The following is a 16,796-nucleotide window of genomic DNA, read 5'->3' on the forward strand; positions in this document are numbered from 1 at the left end:
CCCGTATAACGTATACGTACGTGTATACGATTCCTTCGCGTACGGATACCATTCTCTTGCGTTCTCGTTCTAAATATCCCATCACCTTCTAATCTCCCTTGTCACCTTTCACCCCTGATTAACGATGAAAAAATGCAAATTCCAAGCCGGATTCGTGTAGGTATACGCGCGAGTGCCCCCGCGAAACCGCGTGCAAACGGACCATACAATCGTAAAACGTAATCTCCATACATTAACCATTTCGGATTAGGGCGGGCTTGCTCCTGCCTCGATTTTTTTTATCACCTTCCCTTCACCTCACCCCATTGAGATTGCATGTTTCAGGAGGGAGGAATTGTATTGCGTGACTCGGCTCGAATATGTACATGTATGTGCACATACACGCGTCTGTTCTTGACACTTGTCGGTCAGGTGATCGCGTGATCGTGCACTGGGGTATGGTGTGAGAAACTTGATAGAGGAAATATAAAAAGTGAGGGAGAGAAAAAATGTCCTCGTGAGTTGTACTCGTGGGATGTCTTGCATACGATCAGAATAAAGGGGACTATGAAAACACGTACATTTTCAGACAACCAAGGTTAATTTAATTTAAACGATTTATCATTACATCTGGATGTATCGTACGGTATTAAAGAGAATTCGAACAAAAATAAACGGAGTTTACCCGAGTGTTGAAAGTATTCACTTAGGATTGTGTTCAAACTATTTCTACCACGTTTTACCCTGACAAGTCGTTCAACTTACACCTCTTTAAGATTCGTTGATAGAAACATACGTATTTATCACAAGTTCAAAAAATAATTAATGAACTATTAAAGAAGTACACTTTTTTATGTTGATTCACATACTCATCGGTTATTCTACAAAATGGACGATGATCTAAAATATAATTTGCACGAGAGTACACATAATAATCGATAAAATTATTTTCTGCTACATGTTCTCCAACACCATTGTATCTTTAAAAGCTTGTGTCTGAATAAAGTATTGACATTAGAGATTTATCAGTTGGTATGCTAATACTCTACAGAATTTTTTTTTTTGTACACATACTTGATATTATTCTTAATTAGTTGCATAATCACCTTTAGATCTATAAAATCTTTGTTTCTAACATAATGATGGATTAACGCCCGATGGGTTGTGTAAATGGCAATTGTTACACGATCAAACGATAACTCGATGCTTAATTACTCGTGTTATCGAGCGCGACTAATTAAAATACACAAAAGCAGGACGAGCAGCAGCAGAAGCAGCAGCAGCAGTGGCAAAGGAACAAATTTCCATATTACCCGCAAATTGCGCAAACAATGTGGTGTTGCAAGCAAGTAACTGGCAATTAGCGAGCGTTTGCCAGTCGGCAAAAAGCAAAACGCACATTAGAGCACCCAGTCATGCGAAACGGGAGGAAAGAGATGGGCTGCCGAGTGTACTACGCACAAAGATACCCATGGGCCGTAACGTGTCTCTTTGCGGCCACGTCGACATGCATCTACTTCTGCGAGAGAGGAAATATTGCAACATACGTAGCATCCCCACCACTGATGAAATTATTCATGGATGATGAGGAATTTCATTAGCTTAGCTTGAGACTCACAAGCACTGTGCATCCAAATGTATTTTATGTATGTATGCGTGCATCAAGCTCACGTGTACTGAAAACTTGACGTATTTCCGTACTTTATTCAACATACACTGTTATCTCAGTCTCTGCGATTAGAAAATTGGCGTATTCCATAAGAATTTCGGGTATAAATTATACCTCGTGAATGAAAGTCAACGTCAAGCGGTTAGTTGACGAGCTAAAAGGTACACATGGGTTTTTGAAACTAATTTCTGAGGCAAAACAGTTTAGTTTCATAATTACTACGTGAAATAGTCAGATTGCCGGGTTTTGAATTAAAATTACGTATAAAGTTACAAATGTAGGTACGTTCGTCCTAAAACATTTATTACTTCAATACGATATACTGATATTTATATAATAATTAATGCCTGTTTGACCTGCAGAGATAACAGATAAAAATGTTAATAAAAAATAGATCCCTAGGTCAAATGGTATCCTTTGAAAATCAAAATAGAGCTGACATATGATGAGAGCACAACCAAAAGATGAGAATATCACATTGAAAATGTTTGTACGTGCAAGACGTGTGAATATATCTGTTTTTGCCCTCCTATTTTTTGTCAAATGCCTCGCTCATTTTTTTCTTTCTTGTGTGTTGCAGCAGTGGAGGCGTTGAGGGTCGAAGTAAAGGTTCCACCGTACCTCAAGAAAGGCGAGTCTGCCAGACTGGAGTGCAGGTGAGAGGGCACTTGCCCACCTCAACTCTTTGGCACTTGTGTCAAAATGCATGCATACATATACAACATGCCTGGAAACTTTGTCACAGCCTCTACACACCCTATACTTTCACGAATCTCTTTAAACGTAGTATTTTTGATGTTTTCTCTTTCTTTTTATCTTTATATCCCCTCCTTTCTTGCTTCCACAACTCCCCCTCGTCCTCACCCTCTTCCCTATCGTTAAACTTTCTCTTACATTTGATTTGTTTTTTTCTCACTTTTATCTTATCTTTTTAAGGATATTAAGGACCTAACTAGGAAGGTTTGATCTTCCAATCCTGTAAAATGAGTAAGATCAACTATGCCATTTATAAATGAATCTTTTGAATAAATGCTTTTAATGAAAATATAGTTAACAAAATAATAGTTTTGTTCCCTTGTGCAGTACCCCTATCTCATCTCTTTGTTTATACAAGTTGCTTATCATCTTCGTCTTTCTTGCTTATTTTTGCCAACTATACACAAGAGAGTTTTTCTCGGCCTTCCTCTTCAAATAATTTGTCTGATAACAGGACGAACAAAGTGGGAGCGATTATTTTTAATTGAAGCACGAAACGTGCTCTCATATCTCAGATTTTTTTGTTTTCTGTGTTTTCGGAAACTTTTTGATGAAGCTCTACACTTTTAAGCTTTTTTGCATTTTTTCCTTCGCTTCGTAATAACCTTACAAATAAAAACAATTAAAATTTACAAAATTAATGTATCCTTCATTACGTTAACATGTATAACGTTGGACGGACTTAAAAATTTTGAATAGTCCTTGTAGATCGTAGATATGTGACACTCGACAGCAATTAAATTTATTTTATCCATCACAGTGATAAAATAAACTATCTGTCTTCAAAGTTAATTTATGTATTTTATTTCTAGTCTGTGAGAACATTTTTTTCTTTTTTTAAAAATTACAAAACTCATTGAATTAACCAAAATAACTACATGGACAACGCAAGTTTTCAATTCCTCGCAAATACTTGCAGAATTTTAACGTAGATCAAGTGTATAAATATTATCGTGGAAAAAAAGAGAACGAAATAAAACAAGCATCCAACGAACCGCAGTGTCTCCTGTAGCTTTGAAAAAGTCGAGTGTTTTTGCAACTACTGTATACACTGAAAAGCAAAGCCGCGCAACTCCGCGGGATCGTACGTAAATCGCCCTTTCGGCCACAGCCCCTTCCCTACAAACAGGCACGTTGTATGAAAAAGCTTTTAATTTTTTGTTCTCTTCCTCTCGTTTCGTCTTGATAAGCTCGTTAATTTAAGATAATGCTGCCGAGCTTTTGCTTAGTCATTATCCTCCCTCTTTTTCTCCCCGTTGCCCAAAGTTTTCCATCCAAGTGTTGGAATACTCCCCCTTGTGTTCTAGCGTTAGTGCGGGGCTTATGCGCAATGAGCTTTCCACCACTGCGACCGCACCGTAGGTAAGAGCGAAGCTCCTGTTTTATTTAACCTTAGGATGATTGTTATTTACTTTTTTTTTTTTATTAATTCTTTTGTTTTTTCTGTTTCAAATAGGATTCCACGGAAAATTTAGTGGTTCAATGTAGTTTTTTACAATATTAAGATTCAAAAAGTTTCTCCCTCTCCTAAAGACAAATGGAAATCACTCGTGTAAAAATGACGTAAAATTTGTTCTAAATAGGGCACTACTTACCCTATTGTTAGTTTAATTTCGTCTATTTTCGAAATCAGGTTGTGTATTGCCACGAGTAAATGTACGTGGTAACACATGCTCGTTCCATTTTACTCTGGTTTCTGCTTTTGCCAGATCGAGGAATAGTACTATACACGAAACTCCATACAAAATCTCTTTAAAAAATACCACGACTGGGCCAGCAGTGATAGTATGGGATCATGCAATAATTCCAAGGGTAGCAGTAGTGGCATTAAGTTAAGTGTCTTACAACGAGACTAAAATCCCTTTCGGTAGGTCTTGCTATTGTGTTCCCTTCGCTTACTTTCATTAGACTCCACATTTGCGAAAAAATGTCCGTGGTGAATTTTATAAATTTAACCGCAGTTGCCCTTTCAGTTTGCATTGCATGAACATCTTTCAAATGGTTGATACAAGTATCATATTTTTGTACAACAAATCACTGCGGATAAATACATAAAATCTAGAAAACGAAAAAAAAAAAAAAAAAAACAATAGTAGACAATGTATAGGTTTGAGAAAGATTCCAAATGATTATATTTTCCACAAAGCGTACGCATACGCGTGGATTGACGGGACGAAATAAGCACAGGAGTGAAGAGGCCGAGATGATTTGAAGCATGAGTGGCAGACGTAGGGAGGGACGGATAGTAGGTGAGAAATGGAAAAAGGAAGAGCAAATAAAAAAGAGCTTTTCTCGAGAAAAAGTCGTGAAATGAGAAAGCAGCTGTGTGTGTTGGGGCACAGACGCGTAAGACGATCGAGACTATGCGAGAGGGGACGACTGTATAACCGTGTACTTACTGGGCGTGGAGAGACAAATAAGCCAGACAGCGTTAGCCAGCAAAACTTGCCGTCTGAGACCCGTACTCATGCCTTAGTACTCGACCGCCATCAAATACATACGACAACCATACCGTGTTACCGTGTACTGTGATGTGTGTGGTAGTGGAAAGTTGAAGTCCATCAGAAATTAAAAAAAGGACATAGACGTAGTGTACGAGTAAAGAGTCTGCATAATGTGTATAACTTACAAAAAAAGGGATAGTCTACAGTCAGGATCTATTTTTTTAATTAGCACTCGAGAGCTCGAAAAGCCCGAGGTTTCTCCTTTTCGAGAAATACATTCGAGCTATTTTGAGGGAAGGAAAGAAAGAGCGGGTGTTTGCATACCTGTATTAATATTTAATGGGACAAGAGCTTGTAAAATAGGGATCAGGGGGTGGGAAAATCGCTTACTCGAGAGAAATGGAGGAAAGTTGCGTGCAACATGCGCTCCTTCCTCGCAATTGTATTAAAGTGGAGAAAATCACGAGAGCGCGAGATGGACATTTTCCTGTTAATACTGTGTTTTACGTGCATGATGACAAAAATAATAGTTAGAGCTTTAATAATAACTTCATTGTTATTTATTTTGCATCAATTTTTTTCCTTGTTATAGTTTGTTATTACTATAAGAGCGATAAATTGTTGCACTAGTAAAGCGCTCACGATGGATCTCACACATTTTGGCCATATATTTTGTTTACGTCACTCATAACATCTCGTCTAAGGGCTTTTTTGTTTAATTGGTTCCAAAAAAATCAAGAAAAATTATTGCTAATGCTGATTACGTGCAAGTTTGTTAACGAAACTTTAAAACTGGTTTACAGTTTCGACGTCTGAAGTTTAGTGAAAGATTTCCGTGAGTTGCGAAGGAAAATTTAATCGTAAAAGTTGGCTGAATGCGAGCCTAAGTTTGTAGTCAAATTGATTTTCTAAAGCTAACGGAGAATACATAAAAATTCGTTTCACAGTAACTCTTTAAGGCTAATTGAAGACCTGAAATAGTCGGTTCGTTTTCGAGTTAGTTAGTACGTGAATTATAATCAAGAGAAAGTTTCAACTCTAAAAAAAATGTTTGCTACCAGCACAAGTACAGAAGCTAGAATCAGCTGCAGCAATTTTTTGCCCGGGTAAACTATCTTTACGCGGAAAATATGACTTGGCCCTAGGAGGAGAAAAATAAAAACTGCTTAACGCACCCTATTTCCAACTTTTTAATGGCTCCAAATTTCTCATTTTTTACTCCCACTTGATTCTAACTCCTCCGTTTTCTTATCACTTTTAACAACTTCCAGGAAAAAGATGTTCCCCTCCCCTCTTTTACTCGGCACCTCAAAGCTAAAGCGAGTCATCGTGTTAATTACCTTAGGCTCCCTCCGAGAAGAGATAAGAGATCATCCAGTTAAATCATCCACTGGGATCCAACATAATTAAACCGTGAAAAATTAACATTTCCACAATATCCTGGTGTAAGATCTTCGTCTCATTGATTACATTATCCTTTCTAAAATCCTAAAACCACACTATCCACGATTTCCATTTTATTGAGTTTCTTTCGCACTCGAAACGCGTAGGAGACACATCTTCATGCGAGCACGTGCCCACTTTCCTTTTTCTTGTCTGGGGGTGAGATCCTCGACGGCTGCAGAGACACAATACAGGCGTCACCCCTAGTACGTGCGACATAGCGCTAATTGGCTGACATCCTGGCGTATGTGCCTCTGGAGACTCGTTAATTAGCTTCCACTTGAGGACGTGTGCATTGGCTGATATCGGTCGGGTAGCTGGGAAGAGCAGAGGGATCCGCTTGTCTGAAGCTCATCTCTGAATGTGGTGTAACGTTGCACTTTCGGCCCCGAATCGACGTTTTCACGTCGACACGAAGACGTCCCGATACAACGCACTAAAACACATTATATCACGTGCGACACCTAAAACAACGAAACTCAACGACCCAATACTCTCTCGAACGCCTTGGCTTGGCTCAGCTCTGCTCTCTCGATGTAGACTCCTTACCTAGAGGAGGCCCCGCCGCGGACTGTCCGTCGGGAGGCGGACAGTTCCCGGGGGAAATGATCAGGATGTGATTATTTCACACTCGTACAAATAAACACACTAACACGAATTTCACTTTTAGACTACTCTTTATTTCATTTACAAGAGATGAACACTTCTAGAGAATCGACGCTACCTCCGGCGCTAACTCGCAATTCGCAGTACACACACACACACTCTTGCTCTTAAACCCCGCATTCGAACACCTACCTACACCTACACGCACACGCATACCCACAGTTCCCGCACTCGACCTCGAGAATAGCTCGCTTTGAGGTTACGACTACCCGGTTCGATCACGAGAGCACTTGGCTACAACGACACGCCTTCGATCACGAGCTACCTCACGCATCAACCCAATGACGAGAACATACACCACGCATCCTCTCTTGGTCTGCAGGGTGTCCTACCGGCGGCTTCACCAGCTGGTTTACCGAGTCTCAGACAACGCTGCAAACACTCACACACACAAGCGAACTCTACGACGTCCTACCGCAACGGTCAGCCGGCCCCTCGCCGACTGCCGAGACTCGGACAACACTTCACTTCGAATACACACACGCATTACGTCCTACCGCAGCGGATAGTCGACCTCTCGCCGACTCCCGAGACTCAGACAACGCTTTGCTTCGAATACACACGCGTATTACGCCCTACCGCAACGGTCAGCCGGCCCCTCGCCGACTCCCGAGACTCAGACAACGCTTCGCTTTTCACACGCGTATTACGCCCTACCGCAGCGGACAGTCGACCTCTCGCCGACTCCCGAGACTCGGACAACGCTTCGCTTTCGATACACACACACACTCTCACACGCAGTGTTACAGTTTCCCGTCATCTCGAATGCCCTGGCTTACCCACTATCCAAGCGATCACGCCCACCAAGCTCTCTTCCGCGACCCGAACGTCTTCCTCTCGAACCAACGCAACACTCTCGCTCTTTCGCTCTGTTAGCAACCTCGACCCCTCATTTACACTTTTTACTCTACTTCACAACCTCAACAAAATCCCCAGTACCTTCAACCACACACACTCATCAACTCGCCCGCTTTTTACCCTTACTCTCAAACCATCCTACACTCACACGACGTCACCTTGGCGCCACGTACTATGTCCCTCTCCCTCACTTTCCCACTAGTCCCTAACCTCACCACGCACTACGCGAAATACCTCCAGGCCCCCATCTCCGGGGAGTTATCGGCGTCGTGTCCTCGCGATGTCGCCTACTGCCATCCTGCTCTTCGTGATTGCGTAGTCTTAGCCAGGCTGCAGATGATGCCTCCCATAGATCGCCAAGAGCTGGTGACGGACGTAGGTTAGACGTCTCGATGGCGCACACGCTCTACATCCTTCCCTCATGAAGGCCCGTCAAGGAGTCTTCTACATCCTTCCCTCATGAAGGCCCGTCCAGGAGTCTTCTACATCCTTTTCTCATGAAGGCCCGTCCAGGAGTCTCTACATCCTTCCCTCATGAAGGCCCGTCAAGGAGTCTTCTACATCCTTCCCTCATGAAGGCCCGTCCAGGAGTCTTCTACATCCTTTTCTCATGAAGGCCCGTCCAGGAGTCTCTACATCCTTCCCTCATGAAGGCCCGTCAAGGAGTCCTCTCAGTCTCGCTGCTCGCATCCTACTGCTTCGAAATCTCTTCTATATCTTTCTTTCCCCTACCTCTCTCATACGACTCAGCTCGCACACGTCTCGCTCTTCCACTTAACTACACGTATACACACAAACTCCCTATATTCCCGGCGCATTACAATTCTACAAAAGACACATACAAAACACAACCAACAATTACAATAATCGCTACAGTTCGACAACCCATCCATTTTCCCACCAACCTACCGATTCACACTACAATGTACACACACACATATATATATATCTCTGCGCATACAGTACTAACGTCAACATCACTTATAGTCCCTTAATTGCACATTTCTTCTTATTATTCCCGCTTTTTCCGCTCGCGCTTCTCTTTGCTCGTCTCACTGGCTACATGTCTCCGTCGTCCTCTCCTTTTTCCTCGCATGAAACATAATGAAACACAAACACACGTACACAGGGCATTGAAACAAGCCTAAAACCTCAAATTTTACATCGAGTCGAGTTTTGGTGTTTTTCGGCTAATATGAAAAATGACCCCGTCATATTCCCCCCCACTAGAACGGACATTTCCTCAAATGCTCCGTTCTACACCAAAAGTCAACGTCAATATTAAAGTGACCTAAGTTACTCACCCGGGTTGTCCGAATCCACATTGCAATCTTCGGACATGTTTATCGCGTATCTCCTCCACTGTAATACTCTGGCTGGTCCAACCTGAAGGGATCGATGGTGGCTCTCACGTAGGGAACTGCTAGGGAACACACAAAAAAAAGAAAGCAGAACCTTGGCGCACGCTTCATCTGGTTCTCGTTTATTCACGCGTCGATATTGACTTTGACTGCCCCTTCCTTCTTTCCGCAAATTACAACACCGAAAAATAGTATCACTTCTTCCCACTTTTGACGTTTATATACCCCATCAAAACACTAGCTTGACGCAATCTCGACTACACGACGATACCTCCAAGTGCGCAACTATTGTACAAACCTTTCTCCCAAATTTACAACACGAGACAAAACTCGAATATTCAACCCATATCCCTATGTTCAACCAAACCTAACCTCAACAGGCGCAATTACTTAACTACCATACTCTGCGAAACAACTTCCCCATGGCTGTCACCTTCCTTACTTACGCTTACTTCTCGGCACCACTAATTAAATCGCTACCAGAACCGAACTACTAGGGCATAACCAAAAAGAACAAAACAACAAATAAAAAAAATTAAAAAAAAGGAACACAAGCGCAAGAATAGAATTTTCACGTACGACGTAACGACCCGCATGACGCAACATCCTCTATGCAGCAGCTCTCAATTTACTCATCTTATTTTGCAAACACATTCACATCACATATCTCACAACCCGCCCATTTTAACTAAACGAAGACGAAATAATCCCCACAACCGATAACGCATTTCAAACCATGTCACTACGCACGAAAAGAAAGTAACGTCACCTTGATGCTGGGAGACAAACAGGAGAGCAGTAACTACCATCATTGCTCTCCAGCATCTACACAGCGGCAACAAGGTTGCGGAAAAGCTGCTCAGTTTTCCTACCCGCGTATACGACGAACTGTTCTTACTGCTCCCCCTCTTCTTTTCGACGATTATAGCTTGGAGTGCCACTGCTTACTTTTCCCCTCCCTTCTCCTACTTCTTACGATCCTACCTAGCGTCACCCAACCCAAACACTCCTAAAAACCGGTAAATTTTTGACGGTTTCAAAAAAAAAATTTCAACAACGTTGCCGCTATACCTCTGTACCCGTTTCTGACGCCACGCTACTCATTTTCACGTCACTTCACACACTTTTACAAACGACCCACTTAATTCACACTTACACACACACACACACCGCATTCCTGATCACCCCACGACATCGGGCCCCACGTCGAGCGCCATTTGTAACGTTGCACTTTCGGCCCCGAATCGACGTTTTCACGTCGACACGAAGACGTCCCGATACAACGCACTAAAACACATTATATCACGTGCGACACCTAAAACAACGAAACTCAACGACCCAATACTCTCTCGAACGCCTTGGCTTGGCTCAGCTCTGCTCTCTCGATGTAGACTCCTTACCTAGAGGAGGCCCCGCCGCGGACTGTCCGTCGGGAGGCGGACAGTTCCCGGGGGAAATGATCAGGATGTGATTATTTCACACTCGTACAAATAAACACACTAACACGAATTTCACTTTTAGACTACTCTTTATTTCATTTACAAGAGATGAACACTTCTAGAGAATCGACGCTACCTCCGGCGCTAACTCGCAATTCGCAGTACACACACACACACTCTTGCTCTTAAACCCCGCATTCGAACACCTACCTACACCTACACGCACACGCATACCCACAGTTCCCGCACTCGACCTCGAGAATAGCTCGCTTTGAGGTTACGACTACCCGGTTCGATCACGAGAGCACTTGGCTACAACGACACGCCTTCGATCACGAGCTACCTCACGCATCAACCCAATGACGAGAACATACACCACGCATCCTCTCTTGGTCTGCAGGGTGTCCTACCGGCGGCTTCACCAGCTGGTTTACCGAGTCTCAGACAACGCTGCAAACACTCACACACACAAGCGAACTCTACGACGTCCTACCGCAACGGTCAGCCGGCCCCTCGCCGACTGCCGAGACTCGGACAACACTTCACTTCGAATACACACACGCATTACGTCCTACCGCAGCGGATAGTCGACCTCTCGCCGACTCCCGAGACTCAGACAACGCTTTGCTTCGAATACACACGCGTATTACGCCCTACCGCAACGGTCAGCCGGCCCCTCGCCGACTCCCGAGACTCAGACAACGCTTCGCTTTTCACACGCGTATTACGCCCTACCGCAGCGGACAGTCGACCTCTCGCCGACTCCCGAGACTCGGACAACGCTTCGCTTTCGATACACACACACACTCTCACACGCAGTGTTACAGTTTCCCGTCATCTCGAATGCCCTGGCTTACCCACTATCCAAGCGATCACGCCCACCAAGCTCTCTTCCGCGACCCGAACGTCTTCCTCTCGAACCAACGCAACACTCTCGCTCTTTCGCTCTGTTAGCAACCTCGACCCCTCATTTACACTTTTTACTCTACTTCACAACCTCAACAAAATCCCCAGTACCTTCAACCACACACACTCATCAACTCGCCCGCTTTTTACCCTTACTCTCAAACCATCCTACACTCACACGACGTCACCTTGGCGCCACGTACTATGTCCCTCTCCCTCACTTTCCCACTAGTCCCTAACCTCACCACGCACTACGCGAAATACCTCCAGGCCCCCATCTCCGGGGAGTTATCGGCGTCGTGTCCTCGCGATGTCGCCTACTGCCATCCTGCTCTTCGTGATTGCGTAGTCTTAGCCAGGCTGCAGATGATGCCTCCCATAGATCGCCAAGAGCTGGTGACGGACGTAGGTTAGACGTCTCGATGGCGCACACGCTCTACATCCTTCCCTCATGAAGGCCCGTCAAGGAGTCTTCTACATCCTTCCCTCATGAAGGCCCGTCCAGGAGTCTTCTACATCCTTTTCTCATGAAGGCCCGTCCAGGAGTCTCTACATCCTTCCCTCATGAAGGCCCGTCAAGGAGTCTTCTACATCCTTCCCTCATGAAGGCCCGTCCAGGAGTCTTCTACATCCTTTTCTCATGAAGGCCCGTCCAGGAGTCTCTACATCCTTCCCTCATGAAGGCCCGTCAAGGAGTCCTCTCAGTCTCGCTGCTCGCATCCTACTGCTTCGAAATCTCTTCTATATCTTTCTTTCCCCTACCTCTCTCATACGACTCAGCTCGCACACGTCTCGCTCTTCCACTTAACTACACGTATACACACAAACTCCCTATATTCCCGGCGCATTACAATTCTACAAAAGACACATACAAAACACAACCAACAATTACAATAATCGCTACAGTTCGACAACCCATCCATTTTCCCACCAACCTACCGATTCACACTACAATGTACACACACACATATATATATATCTCTGCGCATACAGTACTAACGTCAACATCACTTATAGTCCCTTAATTGCACATTTCTTCTTATTATTCCCGCTTTTTCCGCTCGCGCTTCTCTTTGCTCGTCTCACTGGCTACATGTCTCCGTCGTCCTCTCCTTTTTCCTCGCATGAAACATAATGAAACACAAACACACGTACACAGGGCATTGAAACAAGCCTAAAACCTCAAATTTTACATCGAGTCGAGTTTTGGTGTTTTTCGGCTAATATGAAAAATGACCCCGTCATAGTGGCTCGACTGCTGCAGTAGAATCTCCATACTTGGCAGTGTAGGTACTGTTTTTGGAGTTGCTGCTACTCTGTTGGTCCACGGCTTTCAACGTGCAGCTATTATGATGAAATTGGAGCTTAAAAATCTTCAGAGCTAGTTTTGATAAAATAGAAAAAACATACATGCAACCTAATCTTTAAATTCGAAACAATTTTATTGGTGCAAAATGAAGGAGAAGGAACCAAATTCTGTATCGGCAATTTATTTAAATACTAGAATATAGCTGCACAAAAAAAGTAACAAAAAAATATTGAATTTATGCAGGACGGGAGAAGTGCCAAACTTTTCCCACCTGCGGGGTCTACCATCTCTTTGCACAATGAACTTGTCCTGTCAGCAATATTTTGACTCTACCAACGTTTTCTCCTCCTCCTCCTCCTCCTCCTTAGCAACTGTAATCGATTATTCCACTAAGAACTATTTTCTTGCATTCTTACCTAGACTTACTTCGCTACAAAAATTTTTACTTACACTTACCAGCAGGAGTTTGACATACTCAGCCTTATGTCTTTCCTCTCCCGAAAAATAGTACTGGTAGGTGTTGGTAATTTGTTCGCTCGAGTTCTTCAGCTGCTATTTGTAAGACTCTGATTAATGTATGCAGGACTATTTCAAGGTTTTGGGAAAAGGGAAAAGTGTAAGATGAATCTACTGGTTATCTACATCAAGTATTATTATATACTTTAATGATGATAGGTAAAAAAGTATTAAGTACAAAGTACGCCTTTCACTCGAAGCTCAAGAGCTGGTGCTCGGCACTTGAACTTTACCTCGAGGGGCACGCAACACCACTACATATATATATAGCAGCACCACCTTTGAACTTTTCCCTGCCGTTATTTGCGTACACGCAGTTATAACAACAGCAGCAGCAGCGCGACGCAGATCGCAGATAACTACGCACCTGCTCGCGAGAGACGAGCGAAAGTTGCAACGTCAGCGAGGGGCTTTCAAAGCGCCCCGATCAATTGCTCACGCGCAGGATCTACTTTCAGTGTAATCAACCAACCCTCGCCTCCCTGCTTTGGTGGGAAATTTAGAGTTTTCGTACAACTTTGCCGCTTGACAATTTACTGTACGCTTAGTATTGTCTTTCTTCATTACTAAATTACTCTTATTATGTTAAAGAGCTTTTGTTATATTTCATACATATTGCACACAGAAACTGATAGTTGTTATAACTATTAAAAACAAAATTGCCCAAACGAATTTTTTCATTGTTATAAATTTGTATTGCATATTCTACTTATATTTTTCAAAAAGTTTTTGTTTGCAGGACTTTGATCTCTCAGCCCTAGATGATTTGAACTCTTATCTTTAGTTTCTCACATTCAACTGGTAAACTTAGCTAAAAGTAGCTTTTTTACAACCATAAAATACAAGACGTAAAAAAATCAGCGAAGTGAAACAACGAGAAACATCTCAAAAAGAGCGTCGAGTGACGTTTTACCTTATCTGCCCGAGTGTATTCCGCAAAAAATTTAAATCTACAAATAAAAAAAACAAAATGATATTCTAGCAGGACTTATCCGTTAATCGATTTCTCAGACGACGCTCTTATCCAGCAGCATCTCCCAAACGTCCGCAAGCTCTTTCTCTCCCTCCCTTTTTTTCTCCTTCTGGCGCTGAGCCCTTGGCCGTGCCATCCAGCCCCGTAGCAATATCTCAGGCGAGATTTCTATCCGTTTTTCTTTCCTCTACTGCCCTGCCTTCATAAAAGTCTCAGTCTACGAGGACGAAAAATAAAATGATTAAAAAGACCCTCTTTCGTAGAAATATAGCCCACTATCATTTTTTCACACCTCTTTTTTTTTTACTCTCTTCATGCCTTTCATTTTGTGGTAAAAACGAAGTTAGGAGAAACTCGACTTGCAATCTTCTTCACCTTAATCGTTCGCAATTATTTCAACTACTCGTGAGTGAGTAAGTCCTTTCTTTCTTTCTTGGTTTTCTTGGGTAAAATGAAGTGATTGCATTCATTATGTAGATCTTACTTGTGTCATTGCGTGTAAAAATACATGTTTTAGATGCATTTTATATTTGGGAAGATCTACGGTACCTTTAATTATTTTAATTTTTTAGGCTTTTTGCTTCAGCAAATGTAACGGCTTACCTTGAAATAGTTCATTGTATCGTGATTGCATGTCAATACAAAAGACATATCCTTTTTGATCCAAGGCACCTGCGTATGTTGAAAATTATTTTTTTTACAACTTGCCAAGTTTTAAAAACATTCTAAAGTTTTTTTAAGTTAAAAATGAAGTAAAGCATTATAACGGATAGAATGGAGTACTCTCTTTATTTTCGTTTTCAACCACCACTTTGCAATGGATTTTTGTATTCAATAGCGTCAAAGAATTATATGGTGAAAATAAAAAAAAACTCATTAGTACTTTAACACCTGAAGAATAATTACTCCAAGTAATTTGTGGATACAGATTTTTGGAAAGCCCGAAAATTTTCAAGTGTTGTGGTAGATAATACTAATTCTAACAGCAGACACTTAAGAACAGCTTAGAACAATGTCAACAACTACAATAATAAGAAGGAGCAGTGCAATATGTCTTGATTAGCCTCGTCAAAATATCTACTCTAACATCAACAGCCAATATTCTTGACGTTCATCTCGAGCATAAGCATGACGTGGATTCTCAAGCGATACAAGAGAGTAACTTGTAAGCAACTCGAGGGATTTCGGATACTTTAAGTCAAAGTAGAAAAAAGTAGAACAGGAAAGTATTTTAGTAAAACAGAGTAGTTGTAGAAAAGGGAATAGAAAGGTGCAGGTCACGTGTGAAGGCAGTGTAAAAAAAAAGAAGAAGAAAAAGCATGAAGGGTGGAAAGGTCAGGAAACTCTTGAAATCCCCCAAGGAAGCGACCGCAGTAAATGAGCCAGCGGATGCAAATCAATCCCTTGACACTGGCAGGTACTACTGGTCTTCCCCCGTTTACCCCACTTCTCAGCTCGGTCCCATTCTCTCCTTGCTCACTTGAAACCCAACGTCTCGTGTACTGTACGATCGACTGCAGCGATTCCTTTGCCAGCCTCTAGTTGAATGCAACCCCCGGGGGTACACCACTGCAGTAGAGTAGCGTTAGGACGTTCCTGTGCTTGAGAGTTACACGCGTCAGGATTCGTGTTTTGCACTATCAATACCTTTACTATATACTCCTTGATAGGGGATACGGGTTTTTCACATTTGTGTAGTGCCTATGTGTGTTGTTCTTACTGCAGTAGTCCGTATTATCGCTCTTGACAGGTTTTGAATGCGCGACACAAACGCTGATGGCCGCTGCCAGCAAACGAAGTAAGCGCTGCCTCGTCGGCTGTTGGCTCTGTGGTGACGAAGATGGTGGGCTCGAGAGCCTTTGCCGCGAGTGCTGCAGCCAGGACTCGAGTTTTCTGGTCTCTTGAACATTTTTTGCGCTCTCGAGAGCAAAGAAGGGGATGAAAATTATACTCCGTGACTCGGTCTCTTTTCTCTTTGTAAGCGCGAATTCGCTTTCGTAAGAGTGTACAGTTTTGGTTATCGTTTTAAAATATTTATTCATCAACGTTGAGTCTAAAAAATACAACAGAATCATGCCATTCTTATTCACTTTATTCGTCATTCTCGTTGGTCCTCGCAACACTTATCAGATTTCCCAGTTCATGTTCGCCACTAATTAAGGATGGTTATTCAAAGAAATAAAGTCCGACCGAGCCGCACATGTAAATTACTGGAAATTTAAGTCAATTGGTCTGAGCTGTGATTTGCCAGTTAATAAATCGATTGGTTGGCTAATTAACTACAGCACCAACGACTGGAGTATTAAGAGTACACGTTAATTCACCAAAGTGGTGCTTACTTTGCTTCAGAGAAAATTTTTTATTTTTCATCTAATTACTTTGCTCGATGAACAACGTCTTTCGCGAAGGCTTGGAAAACATTGGCTGGGTTACGGCAAAATAAGTTCGAGTTTTTCCAAATGCAAATGGTGCTCGTT

The 16,796-nt window shown here is 42.6% G+C and overlaps 1 protein-coding gene across 1 annotated transcript in view; it reads left to right on the forward strand.

Annotated features, from left to right (window-relative positions):
* The first annotated feature begins 2,093 nt into the window (after positions 1-2,093).
* Positions 2,094-16,796, forward strand: part of LOC106645606 (uncharacterized) — a 32,431-nt gene continuing 17,728 nt past the window's right edge. Inside the window, exons 1-2 of the mRNA XM_089588881.1 lie at positions 2,094-2,151; positions 2,229-2,304. Coding sequence (XP_089445007.1) covers positions 2,094-2,151; positions 2,229-2,304 — 134 coding nt within the window. The remainder of the gene's footprint in view (positions 2,152-2,228; positions 2,305-16,796) is intronic.

This window comes from Copidosoma floridanum, unplaced genomic scaffold (assembly GCF_036245765.1).
Source record: "Copidosoma floridanum isolate Cflo_tuat_1 unplaced genomic scaffold, Cflo_Japanese_pri ptg000007l, whole genome shotgun sequence".
NCBI classification, from domain to species: domain Eukaryota; kingdom Metazoa; phylum Arthropoda; class Insecta; order Hymenoptera; family Encyrtidae; genus Copidosoma; species Copidosoma floridanum.